Raw genomic sequence first — 20,193 nt, 5'->3', positions numbered from 1 at the left:
CATTTACCAACAGGGTGGCACAAGAGGGATTATGATTCAAGCAGATAAATCCGGACTTGAAATAGGGTGAGAGTGTAAGCCGCAGCTGGTACTCTGAATACAGAAACTGTAAAGATTGCCCACAATTTATTCCAATGTTTGTCCTTTTATACGTTTTTGGATCTCACAATCAAAAGTTGAAAAACACATAACTAAACGCACAAAGGTAGAATGTTAGAATTTTTAATGAATGGATCATAAAACTTTCTTGCTCACCAATTACTTTTTTTCTCTCACTTTGGAAAACATAAAAACACATTTAACTTTCCTTCACTATTCGTGCGACATATCTTTACAATAGCTTTGTTTTTTCTAGACATTTGTGTCCATTTATAAAAAAAATAATCTTGATATAAATATTAAAACTAAATAATTAAATCAGTGGATGAGAAAATATCTCTAATCATAATTTCGTACATTTTAACAGTAAATTAACAATTTGCAAGTTTTTGGCACAAGTAAACCTTTTGTAAAAATGTAAAGACTATAGTAGAGATTTTTTGCAATGCTTACACGTTACACATCTGTTGAAGAAGACTAAATAATTTTTACATTGCAAGACAACATTGGTTTCTTTTCATGCTTCTTATGGGAGAACATTTTATTACACACTTTGCTCTTGATTTATATGTTAGAACACACCACTAGAACAAAAGGCAAATATTTAATCTATTGAAATCATTCCATTTATGTTTAATATTACATAATACTAGCAAATCTTACGATCAGACGAATATGCAGACCATCATCAGTGGCATTTCATGGCAAGTAATGACCTATGCCTGGAGAATTGGAAAGTAGGTACTGAAACCAGACAGTACATGAACAGGCTGTAAGAGAGAGCAAGAGAACCTTGTAAAACATATTCTCTGTAGGCACAAATTAGGAGAATGTTTCAGGTGGAGAGGGACATCAATTAAATATATTCAATTATTTTGTAGTTCAATAAAATGTGCCATGGTCCTGGAGCAATAGAGTGCTGAATATTTAGAAATATAGTTACATGAGTAAAGCAGACTTGCAGGCCCCAATTCACAAAATATTTACTAGGAGCGGGTGTGTACTACTTTTGTACTACTCCCGAATTCTGGAGGCCAATTTACAAACATTTTCCAGTGTTGCAAAGGGCTCTTGGCTTACTCCTTAACTTTAGGTGCAATACCAGGGTAAATCACACCAACTCGTGTCAAAATCGTTGTGAATCAGGGCCCAGGAGTATGTTTGTATCTTACTTCTGAAATTCATAAGCAAACCAGGAGTTACTACTAGAGTACATCTCAGCACAATAGCTGTGAACCGGACACAAAGAGTTTCCTTGCAGTAACTCCGTTGTCATGTAGATCAGTATCTTTGACGGCTGGTGGCCCAAATCTTGTCTCTTTCAGGTAATAAGTCCTGTGGCCACTGTCATGTTTGACCCTTCAAATAATGACGCCCCACGGCAGTAATATCTCTCTCTCTCTCTCTCTCTCTCTCTCTCTCTCTCTCTCTCTCTCTCTCTCTCTCTCTCTCTCTCTCTCTCTCTCTCTCTCTCTCTCTCTCTCTCTCTCTCTCTCTCTCTCTCTCTCTCTATATATATATATATATATATATATATATATATATATGAAGGTCTGTTATCACAAGGCTGCCTTCTGTTTCAGTTGGCAGTGCCCGCAAGACCCTGGCAACCTACATCTGGCTTGCTGGACTAGTACGGAGATGGAGGACGATAACCACTGTATGGTAATATTAAAATCTGATAATAGGTAGTCAAACAACTGTTTTCCGCCTTGAATCTTGATGAATGTCTTTATTTTGCAGAATTATAATACTTAATTTATTTTTTATTCGCTCTCAGTTTCAAATCGTGGCCCTATTAGGTAGAATGGAAACAAAATATTCCAAAGAGTAGATTTTATTGGTTGTTTTGAATGGTCATTTATGCATTGCATGGGTCTCACAGCCTAAACAGTATAGTTTGACCTAATGTATGAGATAATGTGTTATACCACCTTACATTATAAGATAATGTGTGAAGAAGAGACGTTTTAATTAGCCTTTTAAAAAACACATCTATTTATGCTCAGCAGCAAACTCCAGCGTATCAGTACTTATATGGTCCTCTCAACCGAACATTCCACTTACAGTGCCAAGAACATAACATTCTCATGAAATCAATACTTGCTTATTGATCAATACTTGCTTATTGATCAATGAACACATGATGCATGATGAAAGACCGAGGTCGAACACTTTAAAAATAGAAAAATGGTGTTTCTTTTACTTACAAATTAGTAACATGATTGTAACTGAATCAGCATACAAAAACATACTGGATTTTAAGACCACATACTGGATAAGAATCGAATAAAATAAAAAGTGCATCTGAAAACGTGAAGCCGTGCTTTTGAAACTGAACATCCTTTTTGGAGTCTCTTGAGAAATTAAGGCAGAGTTTCAAACAGCAAACCACAATGCTTAAGACTTGGACAGCTTTCTCAGTGAGGTATCTGATCAAGGCCCGGTTACTGGGGCATTGTGGGTTCTCAAGAATTTCTTTTCCAGTAGGACATATAATGGCTGTTTAATAAACAATAAAGGCACTCTTGTGTACAGCCTTAGGCAGTGTATCATTGGCAGTGTTGATCCGGAATTTTAATACATTAAAGAGGCTCTTCTTGTTGGTTCCTGCAAAAACCGAAAGAAAGATTAAAAAATATTAGACCGTTATTTGACTCAATGAAATACAGTTTTTCAGAAAGAAACAATCTATTAAAGGTTTGATTGATGAACAGTTGCTAGATCACATTTCTTTAAAGGCTAAAGTGCTGATAACGGAGTAATGTAATAATTGCTTTATATATCACTGTGTATTTTAAAACTTGACAATTACTGGATAGGTAAAGAATCTATAACAAACATCAACATAACCAGCCTGTTAAACAGCTTTGAGCATGAGCATGCCCTAAACTGCCCCTCTCATGTGGGAATTTAGTCAATTTCGGAGGATAATGTTCATTGTTGCTGGTGCCCCATCCACTTTTATAAAGAACTAGCTTACCCGTCGCACGTTGCTGCGATCTCAGAAGAAAGGAAATTCAAGGAAACTCGTTATAACATTAAATTTACATTGTGTCATTGTTATTGAAACTTATTCATTTTATTTTTGAAAACATTTCGAAGTGTGACTTGAGCAGTGCGTCCTCGATTGGCTTCCAATCTTGATTCTGGTTGCTCTCCTGTTTCATTCCAGCGGGCTTGAGCAGTGCGTAATTGATCGTTTTCCATCTTGATTCTCGTTGCTCTCCTGTTTCATTCGAGCGGGTTTGAGCAGTGCGTAATCGATCTGTTTCCAATCTTGATTCTCGTTGCTTGTTCGTTTGAGAAGAACGGGCTTGAGCAGTGCGTACTCGATCGGCTTCCAATCTATGTTTCTCTTTGCTCGTTCGTTTGAGAATTACAGGCTTGAGCAGTTTGTTTTCGAACAGCATTACGGGCTTGAGCAGTTTGTATTCGAACAGCTTCTAATCTTGCTTCCCGTTGCTCGTCTGTTTCTGAAGCTCGTAATGCCTTTTTCTTTCGTGCTTCTGATGTAGATTGACCAATCGATTTCTGTTTGGGGGTCATAACTGTCGACGATGCTCGAAAATTCACTGTCTATTTCAGTATTCGAAAGATTATGAGGACCCTGGGGGGCCGATTTAGAAAAAAAATTGACAGAAACCTTTGCGGGAGTGTACTCAACAACTTACCAAACTTTCATGGCGATCGGATGAATGGTGTAGTAATGCATAAAGGACAAACAGACAGACAGACATTCTTTCGCTTTTATATATGTAGATAATGAATGTCTGTCAGACGAAGCAAGGGTCAGCCTGACTGACAACCACCATATCAAAGTCAGATAGCTAGACACTTTACAATTGCTAATGTACAGGTGCCTGGCAGTCTGAGCCAAGGTTTGCCAGGCTGAAGAACTCGCAGCCCTGAGGGCACTGAAATCATCCGTCCGTCAAACCCCTATGAGTGTCTTGCCCCCCTTCATGATGAGGTGGAATGTCACTAAGAGTTAGCCCCGAGCGTTTTAGGTTTAAGCCTGGAATTGCCCAAAGCTGACTGTCAATGACGCCACACATAACCATTTCCCAAATCATTACAGAGTGGGGGGGATGAGTAAATCTCACTGACCCCACTCCACGTAGGAAAGGTCCTTCTTTCTGGTTGCCCCATAACAAGGTTAGCCAAAGAGAGGCAGCAGCATAATGTTCAATTTTCCCCTTCCCTCCCCAACTTCTGCAGCTCCTTCCTGCTTCTCTCTCCTGCCAACCGCCTGCTTTTTGCCGACAGGGAAGTTTCTCAGAAGGGAGTATGGTTTTCACCCTATGAACTTTTGTCTTGTGAGGGAAGGATGGGAGAGACCCCATCATGTACCAAAGCAAGATGTGCTGGACAAGGCACTATGCCTTCGTTTCAGGATGGCAGAGTACATGCAGAAAACATCTAAACACCTTGAGCCTAGCCAGGAGCTCCAGAAGCTCTGGTATGACCAAAGAGCAGCACTGGTAGAATTACAAACAGGGCAACAAGTATGGAATTTGGAGCCAGTGGCACCAAGGGCACTCCAAGACAAATGGAGTGGCCCTTAGCCTATCCTAGAAAAATAGAGTGAGGTCACTTAGTTGGTAGACATGGGCACTAGCAGGTCCCCAAAAGGGTGATACATATGAACCGCCTCAAACTCCGTTGTAACAGGCTGATATAACCATGTTGATGGTTACTGATGCGGATCCGGAAACAGAGTGAACATCTCCCTGACCTCTCATACAGCCCCAAGATGGATCAGTAGATGGAGTTGTCTACTCAGACACCCTCTTTGCCCAACAGCAAGCTGATTACAGACAGGTTCTGCAACAGAATGCACAGCTCTTCTCCTTGACACCTGGTCAGACTCCCTGGTGTACCCATGATATGGACACTGGAGACAGCTTCCATTTCAAAACAAAAATCTTTTGCCAGTCTGACAAAGTCAATGAATGTATCAAGGCTGAAGTCAGCAAGATGTTGGAGTTGGGGGTCATTGAGCCTTCTGTGAGTCCCTGGGCCATTCCAGTTATCCTACTCCCCAAATCACATCCCCATGGTGGAAAGAGAGAAATGAGGTTTTGTTTGGGCTGCAGAGGCCTCAATGCTGTCACCAAGACAGATGCACACCCTATGCCAAGAGCTGATGTAGTGAGAGATATGTTGGGGGCTGCCAAGTACCTTTGACTTAACTGCAGGGTACTTGCAGATTGGCATGGCCCCTGGAGCAAAAGAAAAGACAGCATTCTCCGCCCCGGATGGGCACTTCAAATTCACAGTGATGCCCTTTGGTCTAAAGAATTCCCCTACCACCTTCCAAAGGTTGGAGAATCTTGTCCTTGCTGGGTTGGAAGGCTTTAGTATAGCTTATCTTGATGATATTGCTGTGTTTAGCACTTCCTGGTAGGATTACCTGGGGAATCAAGGCATCCAAGTGCCAGATAGGGCAGGGAACTGTTGTGTACTTGGACAACCTTGAGGTTGGAGGCAAAGTCCAACCCCTTCAGCCCAAAATCCAGATGATTCTGGATTGGGAAGCTTCAACAACCCAGACCCAAGTTAGGGCATTCCTTGGCTTGACTGGGTACTATAGGAGGTTTATGAAGGGATATGGGCCCATTGTGACTCCCTCACAGAATTAACCTCCAACAAGATGCCCATGAAAGTGAACTGGGCAGTTGGCTGCCAAAAGGCTTTTGACACCTGAAAAGAGGCAATGTGCTCGGCACCTATTCTCAAGCCTCCAGATTACTCCAAGCCGTTCACAGTGCAAACTGATGCCTCTGAGCTAGGGTCAGGAGTGGTCCTATCTCAAGCCATTGATGATGGACAAGACCAACATGTTGCTTTCATAAGCAGAAAGTGACTTCCCAGGGAACAGCGTTTGGTGAGCCATTGAGAAGGAGGACTTTGCGGTGGTTTATTCCCTTAATAAGCTGAGACCATTCCTATTTGTATTCACTTCCTAGTTCAAACTGACCACAGATCTCTCAGATGGCTGATGCAGATGAAAGGAGAAACCCCAATGTTTTCAGATGGTCCATACCCCTACAGGGAATGGACTTCACAGTGGAACAGAGACCTAGGACTGCCCATGCCAATGCAGATGGCCTTTCCTGATTTTTCCACTTAGACTATGAAGGCTCTCTTGGTTAAGGTTAGTCTCATTCTCTTTCGAGTGGGGGTGGGAGGTGGTGTTGTGTTAGCCCCCCACTTTTTGCCTGACATCTGATGCAACCTCACTTGATGTGCCCTGGGCCCCTGCCAATCAGACTCCCAGGACTGTGGTCTTTCCCCAGAGTGTACCCTTGTATTCACAAATGACACATCTTTGGCCACAGGTAGGTCCCTTGTAAATGGTACCATGGGTACCAAGGGTACTGTGACCAGGGAAGGTCTCTAAGGGTTGCAGCACCTATTGTGCCAATCTTGAAGGGCTTTGTACCTAAACACACACACACTGGCATTGCAGGCTGCATGTTTTGGTTTCAGAGAAAAGTTAAGAGTCCACATGGCACACATCCCTGTGTGCCATACCTACAACCAACTGCCTGCAGGCTAGGTAAGCCACTCCTATAGCCAGGCACACTAGCCCTCAGGTGAGGGTACAGTGGCATGAGCCCTGTACCCCTACAGTGCCTAAGTCCATTCTTAGACATTGTAAGTGTAGTAAATCCATAAAGAGTATATGTTCTGGGAGTTGGTCATTACGAGCTCCACAGCTCCATAATGGCTTTACTAAAACCTGGGAAGTCTGGTAGCAAACGTCTCATTATACCCCCACTGATGCCAGTGTGGGATTTAATGTAAAATGCACTCAGAGGGCATCTTAAAGATGTCCTCTGAAAAATGAACAGCCCTGTTGTGGTTTCTGAATGGCTGCCCGCGATTCGCAACCACCAGACAGGTTTCCGGACCTCTCGGTAGAGGGCCTCTGCTTCCTGGGTCCAGAAACAAAGCCCAGCCTGTGCAGAGGTGTCATGTTCCCCCCCAGGAACGTTGGGTCCATGAAAGGGAAGCTTCAAAGGCCTGCAGCCTTTGGAAGCTGTCCCTGCATTTTGCTCCCCCTAGCAACTGGCTCCCACTGGTTATGGCCCCCACTTTGAGCGGGAGAATCAACAGGAAAACCTAGCTTGGAAGAGAGCTGTGCACACCTTGGCCAACTCCATTCCTCAGGTGGGGGAGACTAGTTAAAGCACACATGTCAGTCCCCTCCATATTGAAGATGAGGGAACTCAGCCAATTAGGGAGAGGATCATGCCCTCCCCCACTGGAGGGTGGCATAAGGGGGGTGGGACCAAGGAAAGGACTCATTGGTCTTGACCTGCACACACCACTAAATTTAGTATTTGGGGAAAACCCCAAACCGTGCCGTCCCAGATTTGAGGAAGGAGGACTGAAGAGCCATGCTGACCCAGGAAGAAGGTGAAACCAACTGCTTTTGCCCCAAACATACCAGCCTGTCCCGGCTTTAACCTGCCTACAGTGAAGAAACCGGCATGGCCAGCAACCTCCAGAGCCCGGTGGAACTGCCCTGCACTTGAGTGGCCCAACACCATAAGGACGTCTCTCCAGCGATCCTGATCTGGTGATCCCTGACCTCCCTCAAGCTTCAAGATGATGCCAGCAGCCTCAACCTGAAGGGTCCCCCCCGACCGCGATTGGAGCTGGTAAAGAAACCAGACGCCAAAAGAAACCCCTGCACCCGATGACCAATTGCCTTGGGTGGCCTAACCAACAGTGTCTGGGCATCCGCCAAGATCCAAACATATCTCTACAGCTGGTGGTCGCTTTCAGGAAGTCTACATGCTGGAGCCTGCAGCAACTTTGCCGAACCAAAGGTCCCTGTTGAAAATCACAGGGTCGCCGATGGCTTCTTGGCACCCTGCACCCGGCGCCCCGGTGCGGCTGGTGGTGCAGCTCCTGTGAGATCGTTGGCCCCTACAGTGCTGAACTTAACCCCAGGAGCTTTGCTCCTACACCCGAGTGGCTTGTTCGTAAGCAGTCTCTAACTGAAGACCCCCTTAGCCCCAATGGCTAAAATTGGGCCCCTGAAATCTGACCTGGTCACCCCAGTGCCGCTGGTGGTGCAACTTGAGTGTCTACCTAGACCTTGGGGAACCTTGATCCTAACCCCTAAATCTCCCACCCATGAGACGTTTACTAACCTGTGAAACTGATAACCATTTTTCTCTTATAGGAACCCATGTTATGAGTTTTGGGCCTGAAATGTTCTAAGTGTTGAACTGTTGTTTTGGATGGAAGAAAAAGTCAGGATAACTTAAGCCAAGAAAAGTCTTTATTACCTTGTGTTGTGACATCCCTTGCTGTGGTATCTAGGCATACCACTCCAGTAGTCAAAGTAATCTAAAAGTATTCTAAAAGTAATTATTGTGTAAAGTAAATTGCTTTTGAATGAACACCAACCTGTAACGTTTGCAAATTCAATCACAGCTGCATTTTCCTTATGAAGTCTTGCATTTGAGAGTATATTTGACTTACTTGTGTTGAGTACTGCTGGGTTCTAAAAGTATAACATACGTATACCTTTTTTATACTGACCTAATTGGTCTGGATTCAGTCTCAGAGTGTGTGCCATCAGTCTTGATTGAGTGAATACAGAACATTCTTAACACACCCTCTGGATAAGCCTAACTGCTCGCCCACACTACCACAGAGAGAACTGTTAGTACCTACCTAATTTGTCCTCTGCTATACCTCTGGAGACTCCCTGGACTCTGTGCCCACTATCCCGTACTTTGGTATAGTATATACAGACCCAGTTTCCTACAGTGTGTACTAATGAGTGGAGGTGAGTGTGCTTCCGCCCCACTGCTCCTCCAAATTATGAACCAGCACTGCGTTGTAATAATTTATAATATGAACTTTGAAACTGGATTGTTGTCATCTATGCACCTTATAAATAAATTAAATAAAAATTATTAGAGTTCTGAGATGTAATTTATTATGGGGACAGATAAACAGATATATTTTCTGTTCGTTATGCTATTTATTATTAAAGCCTTATTTAGGCCTGAGTGGAAGCAATTCCTCTACTAAACACTCCCCTATCCCGTCAGATCTTACAGACGAATTGTCTCTCACCGGAACGACCGAGATGTCCTGGGAGAACAGTGCAAGCACTGTATGCAGATGTTGCTGTTCAGCATAATGCTCCAGCAGGACAAATGGATGCCAGCAATGACTCCAGGGTCATCTAAACACCAATGAAACTTGGGAATCCTCTAGATTTACCCAGTACTAACTAGTATGCATGGGAGTGCAAGTGAAGGAAAGGAAACCTCTGGCTCTTCCACTATAAGAGCGCCAAGAAACCGTCTCGGTGTACGTGCGCGGTATAAACTTTTTAACATAACATAACATAAGAGACCCGAATACTCCCTATGCTTGCATTCTTTGGGCTTATGCATATGCATCCTTGCAAGAGAAGAAGCCTCAATAGTATAATTCTTGCACATGAGCAGTGGCAGGATTCACCAAGGAAATACTGAAGGCACCAAGGTTGCGAAGGTGAAGATACCAGTGCTCCCCTCCCCAGCTTTCTGAGATTTCCTTGGAGCCCAAGTATAATGCTGTGGTATGCACTGCAACTTTACAGCACAGAGACCAGTCATCCTGGAGCCAATTCACCAACAGTCTGCCTATTCAGTAAAGAACATTGGCTATCACTGGGAGCACACATATGACAGTTTCTTGGTATTGGTAGGGCTCTTAGTCTGTTTTCTGATTAAGACCATTAATTGACTGAATATTAACATGAGTAGCCTGGTTACTATGAGGTACCAAACTTTCAGCAAATCTGGAAATGATCAGAAACAGCACTCAAGTTAGATGTATATGTATGGCTCTCATAGAGAGCCTCTAGCCTTTATTTCAGTTTCTGAATCACATAACCCACTGCTATTACATAATAAGAGTTGATAGCAAAACTGTTTACTCACTATTGTGAAGTCATAAAGGCCTTCCAGGCCAGGCTGATGGGCCTCTCAGACAGCCTATCAGTGCAGCGTTGCTTGTCTACTTTAAAAGTAGAAGCCACAGCTGCGGGAGGGGAAAGGAAGGCAGGGAAGGTGGTGGGGGTTGGTCAAGGAGAGCAGGTACGTTTTTGTGTCCCTTCTTATGTATGGCTCCCCCATATTTCCTCACCACTGCGTATCGAAAATAGGGGCAGATCATTTTGGGGGCCATACATAACATAAAATTATATAGGAGTAAAAACAGAATTACAAGGATGTTATCCACTTGGGAACTCAGAGTGACTTCTTAGACAACTGAAACTTTGCTCTCGTCTATATGATGTCACTCAGAACCCCTAGGTGAAAAATGTGGTAAATGTCCTAATCCTACATACACAGTGGACTGTGCATCCTTGTTTACTACAAAAAACATCCCTGTAGTTCAGTGTTCGCCACCTATAATTCAATATGTTACCCGTCAAGAGCAGATCTCAGTTAGTATGAGTATTATAAAGAGAAAATCTGTAAGTGGGACTCATCTTTATCAGACAGAGCTCTGAGGGAGTAAAGCTAATAGGAGCTTACATTTGCGATGATCTCATTATTATTTAGAGCGTAGTTGAATGAGTTTGGTGATACAAAAAGATCACTTGGTTGTAATGAACAGAAATAAGTCCATTCTTTGTGATTTAAATGATGTATTTATTCAAGAAGTATTCATGATTTTGCTTGTAACTTTTTGTACATCTTTAAGTTCTTCCTTATCATTGCAAAGAAGGGAGAAGATGTAGTGTACTGCTCAGCCAGGATGTGTGATGATGCGTGGAATGTTGAATGTTAGAATGTTGGGATGTTAAGATCATTTGCTGAATGGGCTGAGCAGAGCACAGACTGCTCCTGGCGGGGCTCTCTTCATCAATACTTCTTGAATAAATACTATATCATTTAAATCACAAAGAATGGACTTATTTCGGTTAATCACACTGGTGAATGAGAGTATTATTGAAAGTAGAGCTCTTAACGCATGTGGGAAGAGATTCGAGTGGATGTGAATATTACCAGGAGCAGAGCTCTGAGAGACATCCATTATTATACAATGCAGTGCTCTTAGAAAGCATGGTCATTAGATGCTGAGGTATAGCTAAATAGCACGGCTGATTGAATCTGGGCATTATAGCCAGTGGAGCTCTGACTGAGATGTGATATTATCAGGAGCTCCTCCCAGTATGAGTCTAGACATTATCAGGAGCAGGGCTTGAAGTGGCCTGGGTATTAATGAGAATAGATCTCTCAATGTGTCTGAGCATTATCAGAGCTTGTACTGTGTTGCATATCATCAGGAGAAGAGCTCTAGGAAGGTATGGGAATTACCAGGAACTGGCTTTGTGTTAATGTGGTGTCACCATGAGCAGTGTTCAGGCTGAGAGACCTATTTATCCTAGATAGAGCTCTAAGTAAGGGGGTGTAATCCGCAAACAATGTTCTGTGCGAGGCTTTATCGTGAATAGCAGAGTTCAGAGTAGGTCTCCATCAGTTGGGTTGGCATGGTCAAGAAATGTTAGTGAACTTTGTGGAGCCTGGTTATTCAGGGGAGTGGAACGTTGATTAATCCTGATACTATCAGGGACTATGGATCAGATTTGGTCAGGTATTATGAAGAGCAGAGTTAATAGTTCAGGGAGTTGATGGCAGGAGCAAAGTTCTGAGACAATCTGGTATTAATAACAGTCTGTACCTGCGGTATCAAAAGCTGAACCACTGGTGAGTGTGGGCATTATTTGGAGCAGATCTCTGAGTATGGCTCTGTTTAATGCAAAGCAGGACTGCAATCAAGTCTGGGTCATTTCAGAACGACGCTTCAGAATCAGCCTGGCTATTAACATAAACAGACCTGTGAGAGATTGTAAATATTATCAGCAGCAGAGCTCAGTGAGTATGTGAATTTAATAAGGCACTGAAATGAGGCGAATCAGTGTATTGTTAGCAGTAGAGTTCAGAGTCCGTCTGGAATTATAATGAAGGAAGCTCCGAGGAAGTGCGATTTGTATGAGGTAGAGAGGCAGTCTGGATATTGTCAGCAGCAGAGCTCTGATGGGTGTGGGCACTGTGATGAAAGTGTTCAAATATTATCAGGAGCATTATTGTGGCTGAGTGTGCATATCCCCAGGAGCAGAGATGGGAAGGAATCTAGTTAATATGAGTAGCAGAAATCTGTATGTATATGAGTAGTTTTAGAGTAAGAGCTTAGGGAGAGTCTGAGTTTTCCTAAAACAGAGCTCTGAGTGGACCTCTGTCTTATCAGGAGTAACGCCTGTAATAAATATGTTTGTATCTCTCTAGCGCAAAAGGCAGGGATCCAGTAGTGGCGGCTCCTCCGTTAAGGCGGAGGAGCATCACCCCACTGCTTTGCAGTGGTAAAATAAAGAAAAAATACATGATAATAACTTGAGGTTATTATCATTTTATTTATTCCCTCCTGCGGCAGCCTTGTGGTCAGGGTGGGGCTGATCTGCTGACAGAGCAGGGGAGGTGCGGTTTGCACTTCCTACGTGCGAATGAGTGTCTGGCCGGCCGTCTCGGACCGGCCAAACAGTCATGCACACTTTGCATGTTTTCCACCCAGGCTGCATCACAGCCTGGGTGGAGAACATGCCCAGGCTCCCATTCCGTGGCTGAGCGCCAAACCACCGCGCTCAGACCAAACACAACGCTGCATTGCAGCGTTCCGATTGGCTCAGGAGAGCCTCAGCCTGGGTGCTTCTTGTTCCTGGAACACTGCCCGGGGGACAAGATGGAAGGACGATGGAGGAGAGGCACGGCAAGGGGGGACTTTTCCCCCCTTTTTTAACACCTCCCCATACCCCCCATGCCCCAATCCCCACCCGCCCCCGATCCGTGCAGGCCGCTTCTGCAGGAATCTGACTTGGCCTGGGGTATAGCAGGTATTTGTTCTTAAAGTGGGCTGGCTATTACTAGAAGAAGCGTATGCTTACAGTCTGGTCAACGGGAGTAGTAGAGCTCTGATTGCTCATGTTCAAAATCAAACGCAGAGCTCTGGGCACAAGAGGCCCTGGTAGAGAGCAGCGCTTCGGATCAGTCTGCAGAACTCCGATCAAGGCTTTGTTTTATCAGGAGATGGTGGCTGTAGGACACTGGCCATAAGAACGTAATCACACGTGACTTTGTTACAACACAGAGCAGACCGAGATTTGAGCGAGTCTGGCTTTGCAAATAACAGAGCCCTGTTTGTGTCTGGGATTAATCACGAGTCAAGTTTAGATTGGATATTCACAAGAGAAGGGGTACGAGTGACTTTGGCTATCATAAGTATGACCAAACGGCCACTCATTCACATGAGGCGCTGACAAACATATGTGAATTTAAAATATTAAGAATTCAAATTAATCAAATGTCTCTGATTTCACCAATATCAGTGATACATTAAAGTGCTTGTATCAAACGTTCACCACAGCAGCCATGTTATTGCCCTTTGAAGCACTTTCACTGATGAAGCCAGCTGATCCCGGCCCAAGGTCAAAGTGCGTAGCATTGTATACCAGATGCAAGGCGCTGAGATAAGGTAGATAAATATTACAAGTTTCTCAGGTTAGACAAGAGAGGAAAATCAGGGCACATCTCTTATCGCCATTCTTGCTTTCATCCATGCACTGTGTAAAACCTGCGTCTGGAATAGTTCAACAGAGCTCTAATGAATGCCTGTTGACGCACACATATCATATTTAGACGGTCATTGGTAACAAAATAATTCCATCATTACAATAACAGCACAAGAAAATGCAATTCAGAAAGTTTGAATGAAATTAATTATCTGATTAATGCATGCTGCAAACATAGCAGAATGTTTTATAGCATTGCAAATTTGGAATAGGCGAATTGCTTTAAAAATGCCCGATGAAAAGATTGCAAACAAGTGCAAATTAATCTTCATAATTTGATCCCGATTTGGAAGATTCAGACCCTCTTGAACTGAATTGTGATTTAATGAGATTGGAGCTGATTTGATTCATGCCTGTGGATGTCGTTTAATTGTCATTGAAATACTTCTGGCATATCAGCCTTTATGAGAGTGACTCAGCTGCCATTCTCTATTACGCATCGGTTCACAGCAGAAGGCTAATGGTTGAATGCACGCTGCCTCTTCACCGTCACAGCTATGTGTCAGAATATCACAGGCACAAGTATCGCTGGAGAGAAGTATCATCCCATTGGGTGTAGATTTACTATCATTAATTCCAATGGGGTGATATTTTTGTAGACTATGTTAAAGACCCAATATTTATGTCAGACATTATTGTGACAAAAACAGTATTCTGGTACCCCACCATTTATCATAAGCATGGGAGCAAAACGTGATCACAATGTAAGATGATGGCCTCCATTTTTAGGGTGAAATTGTCCAGAAAGCTGGAACATTTTCTAGTAGTCAGACCAGAACTCTAGTTTTAATGTTACGAAATGGTGTTTGGGACTGTAGGCCATTTTATATGTTAAGTCAACTGCAGCAATATACAGATTAATTTTCCTTCCTACAAGAAAACATAATGTTTTTGACTAAATAGGGGCACAGAATCAACACTCATTGACACACGAGAAGATACTGAGAACCCTAGAAGAAAAGAAAATAAACCTATAAATTTGGGTAAGGGCTTTGCGTGTAATACTTTGGCAACCTCGAACAGGATCGTCCCATAGCTCCGACAAGTTCATACTGAGCAGTTCATTCTTTACGAAAGCGAGCCAGGGGATTTTGCTGTTGCGGTTCAGGCTCATGACATTGATAAGGTCCTGTCTATAGTGATGTAGTTCGTTAGTGGACCATAGCCGGTGCCAAAACTTCACTGGTTTTGACACAAGCTCTTCAGCAATAGGGGGAAGACCCATGTCTAATCTCAGTGGCAAAAGTGGCGTGCCTTGCGGGAGACCTAGTAGGCGCCTTAAAAAGCTATTCTCCACTCCTGCCAAGTCTTTGCCTGCTTTGTACCCCCATAGCTCGCTGCCGTACATGGCCGCTGCCTTAGCTTGAGTCCTGTATGTTTCAAGGGCCGGGCTTAAGAGAAAGCAATGAATTTACAACTTTCAAGCTTTGTTGATAACAACAACCTACTAGATGAGACCCAATTTGGGTTTAGAAAGGGGCACGGCACCGAAACCGCCCTGATAAAGGCAACTGAAGAAGTTAGAATAATTCTAGATCAAGGCGGCACAGCAATTTTGATACTTTTAGATCTTTCGGCTGCCTTCGACACGGTCGATCATAACATCTTGATCGACCGTGTCGATGCCATGGGCATCCAAGGCAAAGCTAAGACTCTTCTGGCATCTATTTTTTCAGATAGCGAACAGTCTGTGAAATTGGGTAGCTACTATTCGCCTGATTTCACTCTGCCTTGTGGAGTTCCTCAGGGCTCCTCGCTAAGTCCGACGCTTTTTAATATCTATGTATCGGACTTAGCGAGGGTGATCAAGTCATTCGGCATAGGAATAACATCATACGCCGATGACACTCAATTAGTCCTGGCTATTCACAGGAACGGAGCTGCAGTGGCCGTGAATTTCCAGGAAGGTATGAGAGCGATTTGCACCTGGATGGACCAGAACTGCTTAAAGCTAAATTCCGACAAGACGGAAGTCATGCTTTTTGGCAATTTGACCCCGTCTTGGTCACCAGCCTGGTGGCCAGCAGAGCTGGGAGATCCACCTCTTCCGGTGCCTAAAGTTAGGAACCTCGGAGTTCTATTTGATAATAGACTTACTTTCCTTAGCCATGCCAACGCAGTGGTTTCAGCGTCCTTTTATACCTTGAGAATGGTAAAGAAGCTTCTCCCGTTTCTCCCGCCAAACTCAGGTAAAACTCTAATGTCTACGCTAGTCCTTTCAAAAATTGATTATTGCAATGGACTATGGCTAAATGCACAGGAACAAGTCATGAACAAATTACAACTAGTGCAAAATGCTGCGGCAAGAATCCTAACAGGTACACCCAAATTTTCGTCCATCTCACCCATTATTCGCCAACTTCATTGGCTGCCTGTCAGAAGCCGCACAAAGTTTAAGGCTTTGTGCATTGTTTATAAAACATTGCACAATACCGGACCGGACTTCCTAAAAAAATCCATCACTTTCCACAAACCCAATCGCTCCTTACGCTCTGCGGCATCTCAGCTACTTGATATTCCACACACGAGGAAAGCAACATGGGGTGACAAACGCTTCACTGTTGCTGCCTCTAAATTGTGGAATCAGCTCCCCCTTAATATCAGATCTAGCTCTTCCTTACTTATATTTCGTAAGTACATAAAAACTTGGCTTTTTAACCAGTGAGCTTTTGTAGGAGCCCTCTGTAATCTTAACGAACTTTAGCGCCGAGACACCGAAAGGTATTTGTGCGCTCTAGAAATTTTATGAATAAATAAATAAATAAAATTAAAGGTGGAAGTATTTGCCACCTTCAAAATTGCACCCGACAGCTGGGACAGTTTAACCCTTGATCTGGCTATCTGACGTCCCATGATAGGTTTTCCTGAAGTGTTACCCCCAGATATATGAAGGTAGAAACCCTCCCAAGGGTAACAGTACCTAGAGTGGGGTTGGGTCTGGCTTTGTTAGGAGGATTAAAAATCATGAACTTAGTCTTCTCTGTGTTCACCTCCAACCCGTGTTGTCGACAGAAGAGGCCAAATCCGTTCAGGATCCTCTGAATCCCCATGGGGGATTTGGAAAGCAGGAGGGTGTCGTCAGCAAACATGATTGCCGGGACCCTCCTGCCTGCCAAAATTGGGGCGTCATTGTCCTTAACGTTATCTAGATGTAGTATAACGCTATTGATGAAATGACAGAACAGGGTCGGTGCCAGGACACAGCCCTGCCTGACCCCTCGACGGACAGGAAACCTGGACGAGAGCTTACCATCCCTCCCACACCTCACCTGCGCATAGTTGTTCTCATGCAGCCTGGTTATAATGCTGAGTAGCTGAGGGGGTACTCCTAACTTTTCCAAAACCTCCCACAGTTTCCTGCGCGGGACTAGGTCAAAGGCTGACCTCAGATCCACGAAGACCATGTACAGCCTTCCCCCCCTCTAACCTCACCGTCTTCCAGTAAAGGAGGACGAGGCGGAAAATCTGGTCCATGGTCGACGTGTTTTTCCTAAAGCAAGCCTGCAGGGGACTCATAATATCGTTATCCTCCACCCAGTCTAGCAGATGGTTGAGAATGAGGCACGCAAAGAGCTTTTGGGGTACATCTATCAGGCTAATCGGCCTGTAGTTGGCCGGGAGCAGAGGAGACCCCTTCTTATAAATCGGCACAATCTCTGCCCCCAGCCAAGAGCCGGGGACCGCCATACCTCCTAAGATGGCGTTAAATAGAATAAGGAGGTACGGACCCCAGATGTCAGGGTGTTGCCTAAAGAGATCCCCCGGTAACTTGTCCAGCCCCGGCGCCTTTCCCAGCGCTAAACGCTCCAGAGCAGACACCACCTCACCTAGGGAAAATTACAGGGCCGTATCCGAGGTGCCTGTGGGCTCTGCCACCACTCCGTCGGGCCATGTAGTAGTATCTTGGTAGAGTGCCCCGAAATGGGCCTCCCAGACAGAGGGGGCAATGTTAGGTTCGACTGCTGGTTTCAGTTCCCCCGTCCCATTGTTTACCAGGGCCCAGAATTTCCTAGAATCTTTAGCTTTTAGGGCTTCAGACAGATCATGCCAGTGATTCCAATCCCACTCTGCCCTTGCATTGGCGATTGCTGCTTTGTACTCCCTCCTAAGGTCTCGAACCTTACCCTTGTTGGAGCCCTCCTTGATGGTAGCAATTAGTTCGGATTTAATTGCCCTACAGGAGGAGGTGTACCAAGTGGGGGCACAAGTCTTTTTTCTTCGGATTTGTACCACCGGATGGAACACCTCTGCAAGGTCCCTTACTAGTCCCTGGTGAATGCTGGCTAATCTCTCATTATAATCCGGGGATCTTGGATCATTTATGAGAGCATCCACCTCCTTGAACCTGGGGAGTGCCAGGTCGTATAGCTTATTTATGGCATCTTCTGTGCTAAGCAACTTCCCCCATTTAACACGACGCCTGTTTGTGGAGAGGAGCATATCCCCCTGATCCTCTCCGCAGTCATTAATGGGCGAGCCCACTAGGGGCAGGGGTTGCTGGATCTCCAGACGGAGAGCATTATGGTCGCTATCCGACCTTGGTAGTACCCTAAAGTCAAGGACTTTTGGCCACAGTGTGATATCTAATAATATATAATCTAGCCTTGACTCATGGCCCTTTCTGTTGAAAGTGCACAATGAGGGGGTATCGGAAGGAGTACGGCCATTACATGCCCTCAGTGCAAAGTTCAAGGTAAGGGACATAAGTTGTACTGCCAGCGGGGACCAGGCTTTGGGGTGAGGCGAAGATGAGGGTGGAACCCCCCAGTAGTCATCCTCAGCAGTGAGGGCACCCTACTTTAGTCCTTCTAGGGGTTCGAAGTGACAATTAAAGTCCCCTCCCAACACTATCTTGTGGTCACCTGACAGTTGGCCTAGGAAGGAGGACAGTTCGTTTAGGGTGGGGGATTCGTTTGGCGCGGCAACTGGTCGCGAGTAAACATTGACAATGGCCCATGATGTTATACCAGGCCAATTGAGCAACACGCACTGGATGTCCTGCGAAAATGTGTCCATCTTTTCCGCCTGACACCCAATGTGACTCGCTATCCAAATCGCCAGGCCTCCCGACGGCCTCCCCCTCCCGCTCCATTTTGCTGGGATTTCAAAAATTTCGAACCCCCTTCTGGTCTGTGGTTTCCTCGCCCATGTCTCCTGAAAAAGGAGAATATCACTACCACTTAACAGGAGATCCCAATCCGGTGTGCCTTCCTTGTTTGTGATCCCTGCCACATTCCAGGAGAGAATTCTCAACCCTGGACCTTGTGGTTGAGATCCTGGCCCTCCAGGGGGAGATGGTGTGGTGGCTGCGGGAGGGTCAGGGTCTTGCGGGCCATTAACAGTAGCCGGAGTGATAGGTGATGCATCCAGCTCCGCTAATTGTGAGCTGTGACTAGTCAGGATATTACGAAGTGACCCTTCTTGACCCGGGATGCCTTCCAGGGTAACCCTTCGTTCTTTAGCAGTGTCCTGTAACCTACTATCAGTTACAGGAACAACACTCACTTCCCCCCTGCATAGGACCCCGCACACAGAACTTTCTGGACTCTGTTTAATGTCCCCCTTTTGTGGTTAGTCCACCTGATCAAGGCAGGAAAATCTATTGTGGTGGATAAAGTTACCAGGGACGGGAAGTGCATATTGCTTGGGCCTGTAACGTGACCCATCTACAGCGAAGCCCACTCTAGTCCACCCCTGATCCCTCCCCACCTCAGTATTACAAACATTTGGGTAGAAGTGTGAGAGAGACACTAGTTCAATGGCGGACTTATCAGGCCTTACAAGCCAGTTACAAATATAGGGGGCGACCTGTGGGTTTTTAAAGCTAACAATGATGCAATCCCCCGCCCTGTTCTTTGGAGTAAAACCAATCCATGGAATCCTCCTGACCATCAAAACCTCGCCTTTTAAGTTCGAAGGGAGGGGCCTGTTGATATTAAGCCAGCTTATTACCTTGTTGCGTAACGAGTCCTGCGGCTCCCTTGCATCACCGGTGAGCTCAGGCACTCCCATCATGATCGCCGTGTAAGGTACTGCCTCAGTGGGCAAATTGACCACCCTGCGCCTAGCATTAGGGCTAGTAGTGAGGCCGGTGCGACCATTGGCAGAGTTCTCATCTCTCGTTGGTTGAGAGGATGCAGGTTGCTTAGATCTTCTAGGAGCAGGAACGGGGGGCCTTGACGTTTGGGATGGCGGTGGGTGTGATTGTGGGGCCGAAGCACTGTTGTTACTATGCAGGACCCCTGACTAGGCTGGTACCACGTTTGACACCTGGGAAGTCGTTGCAGGGGTCGGAAATCTATTCCCAGTGGACTCCCGGGGGCTCTTTGAGCATTTGGGCCCGGACCAGAACTGTTCCTATTATGAGTGTATTCTAGGGCCATCAGTCTAGCCTCTATGGCATCCAGTTTTACAGACAGAGGGTTCAGCAAGTTCTT

The 20,193-nt window shown here is 45.1% G+C and overlaps 1 protein-coding gene across 1 annotated transcript in view; it reads right to left on the bottom strand.

Moving 5' to 3' along the window:
• Positions 1–2,539: 2,539 nt before the first annotated feature.
• Positions 2,540–20,193, bottom strand: part of MYRIP (myosin VIIA and Rab interacting protein) — a 1,654,117-nt gene continuing 1,636,463 nt past the window's right edge. Inside the window, exon 17 of the mRNA XM_086941723.1 lies at positions 2,540–2,709. Coding sequence (XP_086797849.1) covers positions 2,677–2,709 — 33 coding nt within the window. The 3' untranslated portion in view covers positions 2,540–2,676. The remainder of the gene's footprint in view (positions 2,710–20,193) is intronic.

Source organism: Lissotriton vulgaris, chromosome 10 (genome assembly GCF_964263255.1).
Source record: "Lissotriton vulgaris chromosome 10, aLisVul1.2, whole genome shotgun sequence".
NCBI lineage: Eukaryota > Metazoa > Chordata > Amphibia > Caudata > Salamandridae > Lissotriton > Lissotriton vulgaris.
This window is presented reverse-complemented; position numbering and strand designations above follow the sequence as displayed.